Source organism: Stegodyphus dumicola, chromosome 9 (assembly GCF_044657685.1).
Source record: "Stegodyphus dumicola isolate Sdum_Otavi_A_Nest chromosome 9, ASM4465768v1".
Taxonomy (NCBI): domain Eukaryota; kingdom Metazoa; phylum Arthropoda; class Arachnida; order Araneae; family Eresidae; genus Stegodyphus; species Stegodyphus dumicola.
The window spans coordinates 173,891,370-173,905,381 of record NC_140776.1 but is presented as its reverse complement, the minus strand read 5'-3'; the positions used below and the strand labels follow the sequence as shown (position 1 = coordinate 173,905,381).

The 14,012-nt window shown below is 34.2% G+C and overlaps 2 protein-coding genes across 5 annotated transcripts in view; one reads left to right on the top strand and one right to left on the bottom strand.

The window, feature by feature from the left end:
* The window catches only part of B9d1 (B9 domain-containing protein 1), a 37,950-nt gene extending 35,151 nt beyond the window's left edge, over positions 1–2,799 (bottom strand). Inside the window, exons 1-2 of the mRNA XM_035365648.2 lie at positions 2,555–2,799; positions 1,577–1,645 (exon numbers count right to left, since the gene is read on the bottom strand). Of these exons, the coding sequence (XP_035221539.1) occupies positions 1,577–1,645; positions 2,555–2,611 (126 nt within the window). The 5' untranslated portion in view covers positions 2,612–2,799. The remainder of the gene's footprint in view (positions 1–1,576; positions 1,646–2,554) is intronic.
* A 4,083-nt stretch (positions 2,800–6,882) lies between these two features.
* LOC118183533 (RNA binding protein fox-1 homolog 1-like) overlaps positions 6,883–14,012 on the top strand; it is a 124,225-nt gene continuing 117,095 nt past the window's right edge. For 2 of the 4 annotated variants that reach the window (XM_085824369.1, XM_085824366.1), the window contains exon 1: positions 6,883–7,303. In XM_085824369.1, the coding sequence (XP_085680495.1) occupies positions 7,169–7,303 (135 nt within the window). In that variant the 5' untranslated portion in view covers positions 6,883–7,168. The remainder of the gene's footprint in view (positions 7,304–14,012) is intronic. The other 2 variants (XM_085824367.1, XM_085824368.1) reach the window with 2 other exon arrangements.

The following is a 14,012-nucleotide window of genomic DNA, read 5'->3' as shown; positions in this document are numbered from 1 at the left end:
GTGGAAACAAAAAATGAGGGGAATCTTGGTGAAAGAGAATGTTCTCTTTGACTGCGGCTCTCTGCTGATATAATTATAGCCATCAAGCAGATGGCAGATGCGTGTCAGGGGTTATATGAATATAAAGTTGCTGGTTACGCTTTCTCTCCCCCTCATTTGTGGATACTGTGGGAAGACGATGTATAGGACGCGCTTGAGCAGTTTATCTCAGTATTTCACTCTTATTGTACTCGATGTCACTTAACGCACATTTAAGAGCACAAATTTTCCTTCCTGCGAGGATAACTAACTGTAAGCATCGATAACAATACACTAGATATGATGGCATAGCGAGAAATTCACGCGTTCATTAACAAATTTCCCCAAATTTATTGCTTTTCTTGAAGGGAAAGGTTTCCGCATGTGAGTGAAGGGACTTTACTTGAACGTCTCATGTTCTCATGAGTTCGTATTTCTAGGGAAATAGAGTATTGCAAAGTCTGCTTATTGTTAAACTAAAACGCTAGCGGCTCCAGTGCAATTTAAGCACTGGGTTCAAGGCACATGTTATCTGCATTACGCTAAATGTGCTTTCTTGTATGCTACAGTGAATGAGACGTAAACCTGCTGCTGGCAGAGGATTATCAATATTTCAGCAAACAGCCTTATCCTATGAAGCCTCGGGCTATGCAGACCATAAAACTTGGATGCCAGTGGCAGCATACAGGTCACATAAGAGCTGTAAAGCTGTAGCACTCCTGTGTTACCACACTGAAAGTGCCAAATTAATGATCCTCATTTGTTGTGGATCTCGGGCAACCTTGTCCAGGTCTTCTTGACATAAGTCCAGTGTCCTGAAACTGCTTGCAGACCAGGAACGTTCCTAGGCCATTGGCTACCTATGTACTTTCCTAAGATTGCCACTCTCAAATTTAAAAAAAAAGTGCTCAATGATAAATAAAATTTTTATTTCTTACTCACCAAGTACATATGACAAATTGCATAAAAAGTGCTAATATATGACAAGTACTTAAAAGGAATTTAATGATTTAAAAATATTTATATGTGGTATCACAAGAGTCCGGCCTGCGTCAACAGCATAATTAGCACCTTTGGTTCAATACTTTTCACAAAAATAGACGCAATTTACAAATTCTATTAATTCTGCACATGAGTGTGGATTCGAGCATTAACCTAGTTACTTCAATGCATTTGCTTAATAAATATTTGTTAATCTTATATTTAAATTTTTATAAATGACTGGCAAAATTTTCAGCATTTATCAAGACGAAGCAACATGTCTTCCCTCTTGAGTAAAATAGTAATATTGATTTTTTTTAATGACCAGTGTGATATTACAACAAAAAAAATTAATTTTAATATAAAATTAGTCAATTAAACAGTTTAAAATACTTTTATAGCACTAACTACTAGTAATATTGATTTTTTTTAATGACCAGTGTGATATTACAACAAAAAAAATTAATTTTAATACAAAATTAGTCAATTAAACAGTTTAAAATACTTTTATAGCACTAACTACTCAGTCATTCCTACCAAAATTCAATTTACAAACTCATAAAAAAAACTGACTTACTGAAGTTACTATCCAATCAGATCCATATACAAAGCAATATTTGCAATAAATATCATCTATTTCTGGAAACTAAAATGAAAAAGTGTTATTAACAATGAAAAATTAATTAAAAAAATATGTTAAAATAAATCTTTATTTTTGCATAAGAATCACATGTAAGACAACTGAAATGAAAACAATATGAATTTAAAATAATAACTGAGTTTTAGCGATGTTATAATTTAACACCATGATCTGTGGCCATTATCACAGTAATTTAAGATTGGGGTGCATTATGGAGAAAAATTTTATTACATAATTTTTTTTTTAAAAGATTTTAAAACATTTATTTTTTGAAGCTAATAATCAAAGTAATTAAAATAAAAACTTTAAACCAATATGGATAATGATGAAGGACTGGATTACACAGCTTAATTAAGGAAAAGTTTATACCAGTTACTCATCCAAATTTTATGAGACCTTGACGCTGGCAGAGGATTATCAATATTTAAGCCAAAAGATACAAACACTAGTTACATATTTAAAAAAACTGCATATAAAGTTATTTTTACTACAGCATGCAAATGATCAAAATATCTCGTGCTCATTACAGTTCCACGAAGCAAATATAGTATGCATTAAGTTTTTTGGTTCACAGCTCCTATTTAAAAGGGGGAGATTACTTATGGAAAAAAGAAAAAGAATGGTTATATTATTTAATACTAAACGCATAATTAGTTTCAAGATATCAAGCCTAACTTCTTGAATTAAAATATTCATAAAATTTTTGTTCAAATTCATTGTATTAAGATAAATGCTGTCCATTTTAAGTGATAGTATCTTGTGTTTACGTTAATGGCTTCAGGAAATGAACTGCATAATGAGTAAGTTTTCGTTTGGAGCACCTTGAAATCATAAATGACATCTAAAAAAGAAATAAATTACACACATTTAATATTAAATATAAATTTTACGATAACTAAATCGAAATAATTATACCTCGGCATTTTCAATTTGTCCAGCAACCATCAAAAACAAAACATTTTCATTTGCCATTCTTTCGCATTGTTAGATTAAAAATCAAAATTTTTTACTAGATAGATCTATTTTGACCAACAATTTCTCAATGACTTATTACGTTAGACTAGTACAACCCTCATCGGAAAAAATTCTGATATTTTTATCATTCAAATTAAGCAGACGCTAAATTTCAGTTTGTCTTCAATAATGTGCTGCCATCTGTGCATGAAACATTAAAAATATATCTTCGCTATTGTGACATATGCAATGCAGGATTTACGTATAAGCTATACAAGCTATAGCTTAGAGCCCACTCCTTTTCTTGGGGCCCCCCAAAAATTTTTAATGTTCGAATGTGGCAAAAATGCAGACAGCTTTTATAGCATTACTAGCGCACTGAGATTTTTAAAATACTAATATTCGTTTACAAGGAGGATTCTAACCTCCTTGTTCGTTTACAACTGCAATCAACAAGTCGCTTTCCTAACTGCAGAGTCTGTAAGAGGTCTTCAGCTTTCATTTCTTTCAAAAGCTTTCCTACTTCTTTTTCATTAGTGAAAAGAAAAACATCGAATAAGCAAAAAAAAGATTACAATTTGATATTCTTATAATACGTAATATTTATTTAAGACTAAGATTGCACAAATTGACTAGATTGCACTAAAGCATTGCATGCATGCTAGCTGGACGGAATATCAAGAAAGTCCAACTAAAACTTGAAGTACATACCTTTACCCAAGGTCCGTAGAAGAATCTTCTACAGACTTTCACCCTTACCAAAGTTTATACTGCTATTAACAGTAAGTTAATTTGGTTACTTATTATATTCAACTTTTGCAACTATATAGTAAACAATTAATAATTTTCAATAAATACTTTGAGATTGTTATTTAATGACAAGGGTCATCTCATGTCTACCCGATGTTGCGCCAATTTTTTGCGAACCATGGCAATAGATTAACGAAAATACACCTTCAAATTCTTTTATGAAATTATCGGCAGCTCGCATTTAATCAACATTTGATTTCGTATCAGTAATTGCAAAAAGTAACAAGACCAAAGTAAGTTAGTTCACCCAGGCATCTGAAAGCATGCGGTCTGACATTAATATGGCCTAGTCTAGTGGGCATATACTCCTTCGTAAAATCCACAACCGCAGTTATTGTTAATATTAAAAAATGCAGTAAATAATAAAGAAAGTTGGTGACTTCAATCAAATATCTCTTTTCTCAGCAACAGAACTTTCAGAATCAAAATCGGTACTGCTTACTCAACCACTAGAGTAATCAATGCTGGTGTCCCACAGGGGTCGGCAATTTCGCCGTACCTTTTTAATATTTATACACAAGACATCCCTAAAGACCCTTCTGTTCATCTTGCACTCTTTTCCGATGACACCGCCATACTTACTAAAGCCTGCACAGTTATCACCGTAAGAAACCAACTCCAAAACTATCTCATAAAACTGGAAAAATGGCTCACCCTTTGGAGGATTAAAGTTAAGACTGATAAAACCAAGGCAATAATTTTCCGTAAGGGAAACATGGAATACTATCCTCCACCCCCTGAAATATTTGACGAAGTAATAGAATGGATTAATGAAACCAAATACCTTGGGGTCACCCTTTATCAAAAACTTACCTTCAGAACCCACTTCCGCTTCGTAGTACAAAAATATAAAATCACCACAGCTACTATGCGACCTCTTCTTGGTAGAAAAAGCAACTTATCTACTACAAACAAATTAATTTTATATCGCTCCATAGTTCGTCCAGCTCTCCTTTATGCAGCTCCAATCTGGGGACATGCAGCTAAAACCAATATTAAACAATTACAAATTCTACAAAATAAAATTCTACGAGAAATTATCAATGCTCCTTGGTATATTACAAACATCTACATTCACAGAGACTTTCAAGTCGAACTTATTCAAGAGTATATCAAAAGAGGTCAACTTCTTTTATTCAGTGCAAACCCACAGTAATAGCCTTATTAGCACTCTCAGGCACTCCCCGCATCCCAGTGAAATATATCGGTACCCACGTGACATCCTACCCACATAAGAATTACAACCTTAATTGACTCATTCACGCTAAACTGACTCTGCTGTCTACTACCCGCGGCTACATCTTATAACGACACTGAACTTAGCCCCCCCTTTTTTTCGTCGCCGCTAGCGCGGACCTGACTCTCTTTTTCCGCCTCCCACACCATTAATTCCATGACAATGTATGAAGGTCTTCAATTTATCCGTCAATAACAAACAGACCTTTAATGATTTTGCAGGTCAAGGCTGGGGAATATGAAGTTCATCACTTGATGAGTACTTCCCATCATCCTGGAAAGTGGCAGTTATGTCGCCCATAATTAAACAGAGCAAGCCCCCTTCTTCTTCAATAACCTCCTGTCCAATCAGTATGTTACCTTCTGTTAATAAGATCGGAATATTTAGCGAATTTAGCGCTATATTTACCAAACTAGCAATATTTAGCGCTTTCGTCTACACCAAAAGAATCATGATTACACAACTGTTTGGCTTTTATCGAAATGTACCAACTACTCACTGGCTCTAAAGGATGATCGAACTGATTTTTTGAGAGGTTACAGAAAAACAAGTTTATTGATCGACTTTTCCTTGATACAGCCAAAGCTTTTGATACGATCTTGCTGGCCTTATTCTCAAAATTCTCACCCTGGGAATCCCAGGTGACATTGCAAAAATTACTTTGTCTTTCATGCTTCAAACACATGCTTCTCCCACTGTGTTATTCTAGTCGGCGTGCTGCAGAGTTCCTGACTGAGGTCCATTCTGTTCAATTTGTATGTGAATGAAACATCAACACCGCTCTAGCACTTTATGATGATGATACTACAATCCTTTCACAAAATGCTTTTCTTCATCCAGGGTTAGAAGTATCGCAAAATCACATTAATGCATTAGAGACCTAGCTTGTGATCTGGAAAACTTAATGTGGAAAAATCCCCAGCAAGTATTTTCACCAAGAAAAAGAAATAGCTGGCAATATTAGCATGTATGGAACCATATTGTTCTGGGCTAGAAGAGTAACTTATCTTTGGGGCTAGAGCTGCCTTACTTGGGAAGACCCTCGACTACTATCTTTCATTGTTCGCATACACACGCTCTATTATCCAGCAGTTAAGCGAAACTGTGTATGTAAAATGTAAACATAAAGCGAAACTGTACTCCTTAATTACCAGAACCGCGTTTTATTTGTTGGCAACAAGTTGCTCAGATACAAAACCGCCTCGAGTCCCATGCTTTGTTACACTCAAGGAGGTCTATTTTAACCTCCTTGGTTACACTTGCTCTTTTTGGATAAATTCCTTCCGCACCAGTCACAGACAATTACAGACGACTTAGAACTGCATCCTCAGATAAATAACGGCTGCCCAAAGTCTTTCAGAAGTAATAAAATTCACAAGAAACTAGGTATTAGTATCATTTTGGGGCATACAATTTGCCTTTAAACCTCAAAAAAGTAACACTAGCATTATATTTTTATATAACTACTGCTCTCCAGAAAATATCAGGAGATCTGTTGCTATTCTGAATAACCTAATGTAGATGCCAAGGTTCATGCAGAGGTTAATTATAGAGGTAGGGTCAAGCTCTAATAATTATACCATTCAACGTCTGTGATAATAAAATTTAATTCTGATCACTGTTTCATTGGTACTTAGTCAAAATTTATCAAACATTGGTTTGACCGCTAACATGATCAAGAGAAAATGCTCGCTCTTTTACAAGAAATTTTCTTCGATTTTCACAAAATGTTGGTTGATATTTTTCAAATTTATAATTTTCATGGATCTTTGATTTCCTATAAATTATAAGGTATCATTCATAAGGTGACTACGATATATTTAAAGCTTATGAATTGCCTGAACATACGTTTAAGCTCAAATAGTAAACATATACTATATAAATTGGATGGTTTTCATAACTATTGTTCATAAATGCTATGAATTACTTCTCAAGCATCAAAACTTAAGTATTTGACACTCTCAAATATGTGAAAAAGCAAAATTTCAATATTTTGGGCAGAGAAAAATGTGATAGAGCAAGTAAAGAACAGCTGTCTGTCTGTAGTAGGAAAAGAAACAATAATTCTCTTATAATGAAGATTTAAAAGTTTAAAATAAGTTTTAAAAAAAACGAAATTATATTTATATGGGATAGTGATTACGATTGGGTCTTTCAAAAAATATAAGTAAATAAATAAGTAATAAAAAAAGGACCATTGCGCATGCGTGCTAAATATGTGTGAAAAATCCATGAAAGATGCAGGGAAAGAGCGAACGTCCCGCCACCCCTAGAGCTATTCACCAAAGCGTGCATCCGGGTACTTCGGCATAACCATTCATTCTTTGTTTTTCTAGTTGTCATTATCCGGTAAACCTTATAATTTAATGAATGTAGTGCGAGTTACAAATCAAGAATATATTTTTACGTGTATTTTAGCTTTGTGTGTATGTAGTTTAAGTGAGAAGTCCTTGTGAATAATTTTAATGCAAAGTGGTTGAATCGTATTTGCGCGATCTAGCAAACCATTTTAACAAGACGAACTGAACATGGCATCTGCTATCGTGAATGGAATATTAGTCCAAGGACTGTCTGATGAGAATGACAATTCCTCCAGCACCAAAGAACAGATATATATGAATGGAACCGCGACTGACACTTCAGATCTGTTAAAACAAGAAACGGTGAGCTATTGATCATTTATGAGTAACGTAGTAATCAGGCTTTTTTTTTTAATTTTTTTTTTTTTATTTTTTTTATTTTAATCGCAGTGTTATGTATAAATATACGAGTTCCTTTGACAGTTGACTGTTCATATTTACTTTTATTTGAATAATCGTTTTGCAGATTTATGCTATTTGTGTGAGTGGTCTTTGATTCATTCATGATTTTCTAAGATTTAAATTGTATTTTTATTCATTCTTAATTATGGATGGTTAAACATTTCTTGAAGATTTTTTATATAGAAATGAATAAATCAAGATTTTCATATCTGGAAGATAATTTTTTATTTAATTATGGTGCTTATAAATGGTTTGTACTTTTACTCAGTAAAGTTACTTTAAATCATTAGATTTCATAACTGTTGTAATAAAAAAAAAAAATTGAATTTTGTAATGCTGGTATGTTACTAGGTGTAAATAAGTTAGCCTACAAATAAGATGATTTTGTTATTATGGTCACTTCTTTTATACATTAAATACTTTTCTCTATGTAAGAAGTTTTCGGATGCATTATGAAATGGTGGAAAACAATGAACGAATTCCACTAGTAATAGAAATTTAAAAAGGGAATAGGGATGTCTTTCCCATTATCAAAAATTAATAAAGTTGTAGAATTAAGTGACCTGTAGTAAAGTGCCATTGTGAGCAACTTCAGCGAGTAATATTTTTTTTGCTGTGATCAAAGCACACTGCGCTTTTTACTGCCATGTTTTGTGCAAATATAAAATCTTGTTATGACATTTCTGCCTCGAAGAAAAGCAAAATTTCAATTGCAAGAGAAATGTAACGAAATGGCAAGTATTTCTTCTCATATGTACCAAAGACATAATGTGCTTTAGCAATTTAGGAATGACTGAAAATTATACACATGTCGAAATCATGTAAAATAATATTTTTGAAGTCATTTTCATGAATTGATGGTGATGACTAGTTCTGGAATTGCTTCTTTTATTGGAAAAATGAGGTGTGGTGGAATCCTGTCTCCCTGAGTTGAGTATAGGGGAAAAACCATTTCATTCATAGTGTTTAACTAAATCTTGAAAATTTTTCTGTGGTTAAAAGTGCTGAATGTGTATTTTAATAGATTCAGCAGACAAATTTAGGTTTTTCTTATATCTTAAACTGACTGTCTTATAAATAACAAAATATATTATATAAATACAAAAATTAGTATTACAATTATAAATACAAAATTGCTGACTATTCATTAGTTTTATTTTGGTTGGTTTCTTTCTTTGCTCAGGTCAAATTCTGAACTAAGGTTATTTCTATTGCCAAAAAATTTTGGTACTTCCTCTCAGCTTATCCATATCTCCTTTTTAAACTTTTGGTGGAGTTGTCAGTTTTTGCTTTATTTTTCACATAGGTACACAACAGTAAATATGCTGTGCCTGCACATACTATGTACATGTTGGAGTATGCGTGAATTTATATGATCATTTCACTAAATGACATGTACTGGCTGTAAAAATGTAAATATTAACTCTATAGATCTGTCTTTTTTTTTCTCGTCTTACCCACCCCTAACAAAATGCTTCATTTTAGTATCTTATGAAAGAAGTACCTGTGAGCCATAAAGATAGACAAACGAATGAATTTTACTGATTCACTAAGTCACCGATGAGTCGAAAACTTCTCACAGGGCTGCGGATAATAAAAAAAATTAAAAAAAAAAAAAAATCAAAATTTGTAACCACAATTCAACTTGAGCAGGAAAGATACTTAACTTTAGTGTACGAGGGCTATTTTTTTTCAACCTCCGATGGACTATAAAGAAAAGATGGGTGAATATACAAAAAAGATTTTATTACCAAAAGTAATGTACAATGCAGGTTATTTCTCTGCATAATCACCTTGACGAATGAGGCATTTGTCATATCTGTCAACAAGCTTTGCAATACTCTCTTCATAAAATGTCCCTGCCAATGATTGAAAGTGAGTTGTGATGGTTTCTTTCAGCTCCACATCATTTTGGAAGCGCTTCCCTCCCAGCCACTGCTTCAATTCAGGGAACAGATGAAAGTCACTCGGCGCTAGGTCGAGACTATATGGTGGATGTTCGAAAATGTTCCATTGAAATTGCTGAAGGAGCCGTTGGGTTACACGAGCACTGTGAGTACGGGCATTGTCGTCGATCAGAACAATGCCAGAAGTCAGCATGCCTCTTCGTTTGTTTTGAATGGCTCTCCGTAAGCGTCGCAAATTTTCAAAATAGGAATCTGCATTAATTGTTGTACCAGGCTGCATAAACTCCTCAAGCAACACACCTTTTTGGTCCCCCCCCAAAAAAAAACAGTTGCCATAACCTTACGGTTGTTAAAGGTTCGTTTGAATTTTGTGGGTCTCTTTGGAGAATTTGTGTGCATCCATAGTTGTGATTGTTATTTCGTTTCGGGCGTGTCATATTGAACCCATGTCTCATCACCTGTCACAGTGGATTTCAAAAACTCTTCTCCGTCAGTATTGTAATGATCAAGAAACTCAAACGCTGCAACCATTCGGCGAGTTTTGTGGTCGTCAGTCAACATTTGTAGGACCCAGCGAGCGCAAACTTTTCTGTAGCGCAACTGTTCGGTAACGATAGAGTACAGGGAAGATCTTGAAACTTCCGGAAATTTCATCAATAATTCACGTATGGTGAACCTTTGATTTTGCTTAATTTGCTTTGATTTTGGTCAACTCGTTGAACAATGTCGTTTGTAGCGACAAACTTGCGTCCTTGACCCCCTTCATCATGCACATCAGTTCGGCCATCTTTAAACTTTCGACACCATTCACGAATGTCATCACTCGTAAAGCTGTTTCCATACACTCGACTCATTCTTCGATGAATTTCCGCTGCACTGTTCCCTTCTGCCTGCAAGAAACGAATAACAGCTCGCAATTCACACTTGGCGGGAGAATCAATAGCGACAGCTGTGTTTACACCAGTGACAGAGCGTGTGGAGGGAGAGATGCACAGTCGCCTACTATGCACACCAACCACCTGCTGCATACCTGGCCATCATACTGTGCCATCGGAGGTGGGAAAAAAAAACAACCTACATATTCAGAAGTCAAACAACAAAAATCAGCGTTATACCTACAAAATTTTCACAGGACTAGTTTCGATGGTTTTACCGAACCATCATCTTCAGCTGCAAAACCGCAAATGAACAAGATAGGAAATAATGATTAGATAAGATAAGAAAGCCTGGACAAGAATAAGCAAGTGGCGCCATCTGTTGGCGAAACCAGAACTAAAACATAATTTCTCTAAAAGCCGAAGGCAAATTTGGATTGGAATTAGGATCGTTAACTAGAACAGAAAGATTTTTATGAATGTGAAATGCCTCTAGAAAATCCAGTTCTCCAATGGAAGATGTTTTTTGAATAATTTTGGCAGCAGAAAAATTGAAAGTGTGATTTTCGGACCAACAATGTTGAGCAACAGAAGACTTCTGTGTTTCCTTTTTTCTAACATATGCCTCATGTTCTTTGATGCGAAATTTTAAGGCTCTCTTAGTTTGGCCAATGTAAATTAAACCACACTGGCAAGGAATCCTATAAATACGCCAGGAATTCATATCCGGAATGGGGTCCTTGAGTATAGAAGTTGGAATTTTATTGATGGGAGAATAAACAACCCGAAAGTTAAATTTCTGCAAAATATGTGCAACTTTATAGCTAATTGATGGAAAGAAGGGAATGACAACAGAATTTTTATAATCTCCTAAAATAAGAGTGTGGCTTTTAGTGTGTTCAGATGAGAATTTTTTAACTGCTTGATTAATAATGTTGGGTGAAAAGCCCCTGTCAATAGCTATTGCTTTTAAATAATTTAGTTCTTCATCAAGCAAATTCTGTTGTCATTCCCTTCTTTCCATCAATTAGCTATAAAGTTGCACATATTTTGCAGAAATTTAACTTTCGGGTTGTTTATTCTCCCATCAATAAAATTCCAACTTCTATACTCAAGGACCCCATTCCGGATATGAATTCCTGTTGTATTTATAGGATTCCTTGCCAGTGTGGTTTAATTTACATTGGCCAAACTAAGAGAGCCTTAAAATTTCGCATCAAAGAACATGAGGCATATGTTAGAAAAAAGGAAACACAGAAGTCTTCTGTTGCTCAACATTGTTGGTCCGAAAATCACACTTTCAATTTTTCTGCTGCCAAAATTATTCAAAAAACATCTTCCATTGGAGAACTGGATTTTCTAGAGGCATTTCACATTCATAAAAATCTTTCTGTTCTAGTTAACGATCCTAATTCCAATCCAAATTTGCCTTCGGCTTTTAGAGAAATTATGTTTTAGTTCTGGTTTCGCCAACAGATGGCGCCACTTGCTTATTCTTGTCCAGGCTTTCTTATCTTATCTAATCATTATTTCCTATCTTGTTCATTTGTGGTTTTGCAGCTGAAGATGATGGTTTGGTAAAACCATCGAAACTAGTCCTGTGAAAATTTTGTAGGTATAACGCTGATTTTTGTTGTTTGACTTCTGAATTAGTATTTATTCAGCGTGTTATTGTGTCTTAACCTACATATATTCAAATTTTCTTAGACAGGCTTATGTATTTTGCTTTCTGCTGAATTTCTGCATGTAATATGCATGATACATTTCTAGATATGCAAGAATTATTTTTGATTTTGCCAAATAATTTTGAACACAAAATGATTTATTAACTGTCTATAGTTTAACAGTTTGTGTGTCTAGTTAAAAAAAAGAATGTGTTTATATACTTATATCCACCCAATTTTTTTTTTAAAATTAAATACAGCGAAATGTAATATATTCTTGTATTTCTGTGCTTTCTTAAACAAATATACACACTTTTTACGTTTTCTATTATATCACATAAATATTAGGTTAATCTTTGGATTATGGTAACTTGGCGATTTTTTGGCGGAAATTTGGCGACAAACCCTGCTACAGCAACCTGCTAGTTTTTGTTAGGACGCCATTTTGTTTTCACGAAGTAAAGGCATTTTTTTTTTAACTCAACATTTTTTTTCAACAATCTGCTAGCCGAATTACGCTTATGCTAGAACTTTTATGGAAAAAAAGTGCTTAATCATGAGAAAGATTAGGTGCAAAATTGGGAGAAAGTGCACAATCGCAAACTGCTTGCCGCGTTTTTAAGAATTGCACATACACGGTAACCATGTACACGTCAACCTAGTTTCACTTGAAAAAAACATCACAGAATTGCACAAAAATGGCATTGCGCACACTCTGGACTTTATCCATGTACACTGCTAAAGTCCTATCTAGTAACCTTTATCGCCTTACCAAAATGTCGCCAAACTACCTGTTACCATATTCCAAAGATTAGCCGAATATGGTATCAAATCTGTGCATAAACATTAACATTGTATCTTCAGGTGAGCCAGAGCATGTAATAAAATCAGAAATCTAACATTATGCGTTCTTTTATTGTAAGCAATTCTAGTACTTTTTTCTATTACTTGTGGCGAAGTTAAATAATGAATATGCAAAATTGCAGCAAGAAGCAGTGTTTTCACTGTGATGTGCTTATTTTGTCATTCTTAATCCAAATTAATGAATTTTGTATGTTCACTTGCTCGTTAATGAATTTTGTATGTTCGCTTGCTTGTACGGCTACATTTTTTATAGCTTCATACAGAGACTGATAATTTTTTAATAATTGGAGATGGAGGAAGGTTAGACGAGATCATTGAATTTTGTCGTAAAAAAGTTATACTAGTAACCTGTATCAAAAAGTTCTGAAGGGTTCAATAGGATTGCATTTTCACTATGATGATTTTCAGTTTTGTGTGATAGTATAGGAAGTTATGCATGAAATTCATTAGAGGGCAATTCAGAACATTGTTGGTGTAGTGTGTAAGTCAATGTAGACATGCCCAATGTCATTATTTATCTCCTAACTGCGGAGTCATAAGCAGAAAAAATAGGTAAAGTATAGAATCACCCACTTATTTGTTTGCCACTTTTTACAAGAGTAAGAAGAATTGGATTTTTGTCAATTTTCTTTGACTTTTTAAGTGAAAATAGGTCGATGTGTGCATGGATAAAGTGAAGGGAGTGCGCAATGCCATTTTTGTGCACTTCTGGGACTTTTTTTAATGAAAATAGGTTGATGTATACATGGATACTGAGTATGTGAAATTCTTAAAAACGTGCCAAGCAGTGGGTGATTCTGCACTTCCCCTAAAAAAAAAAACCCATGGCAGGGTGTCCGAATGTTTTGTGGTGTATTTTCTCTTTTCTTTTACTAATTTTATAATCTGAAATCAAGAAGAGAAATTTGTGCAAATAATTTCCGAAGGACGCTGTTACAGTAAAATTGTAACAAATAAAAAGTAATCATAAATAAACTTCAGGTAACTTTCACAGTGCCAGGGAGGCACAATTTCAAGATGGCCGCTACACAAAATCAAAATAAAAGAAGTCAAAGAATTGCATAAACTCGATGTTCATGTACACATTGATCTATTTTCACTTAAAAAAAATTGAAGAATTTCACAAACTAAGCATTGCGCACTGCCTTAACTTTGACCATGTACACATCAATCTATTTTCATTAAAAAAAAAATCAGGAAGCTAAAACAAAGTTAAAACTATCATGGTAACCAGAAATGAGATTTCATTGCCAAAATATAACAAAATTTGTGGCTGATCGAAGGGGCACTGAATTCTACA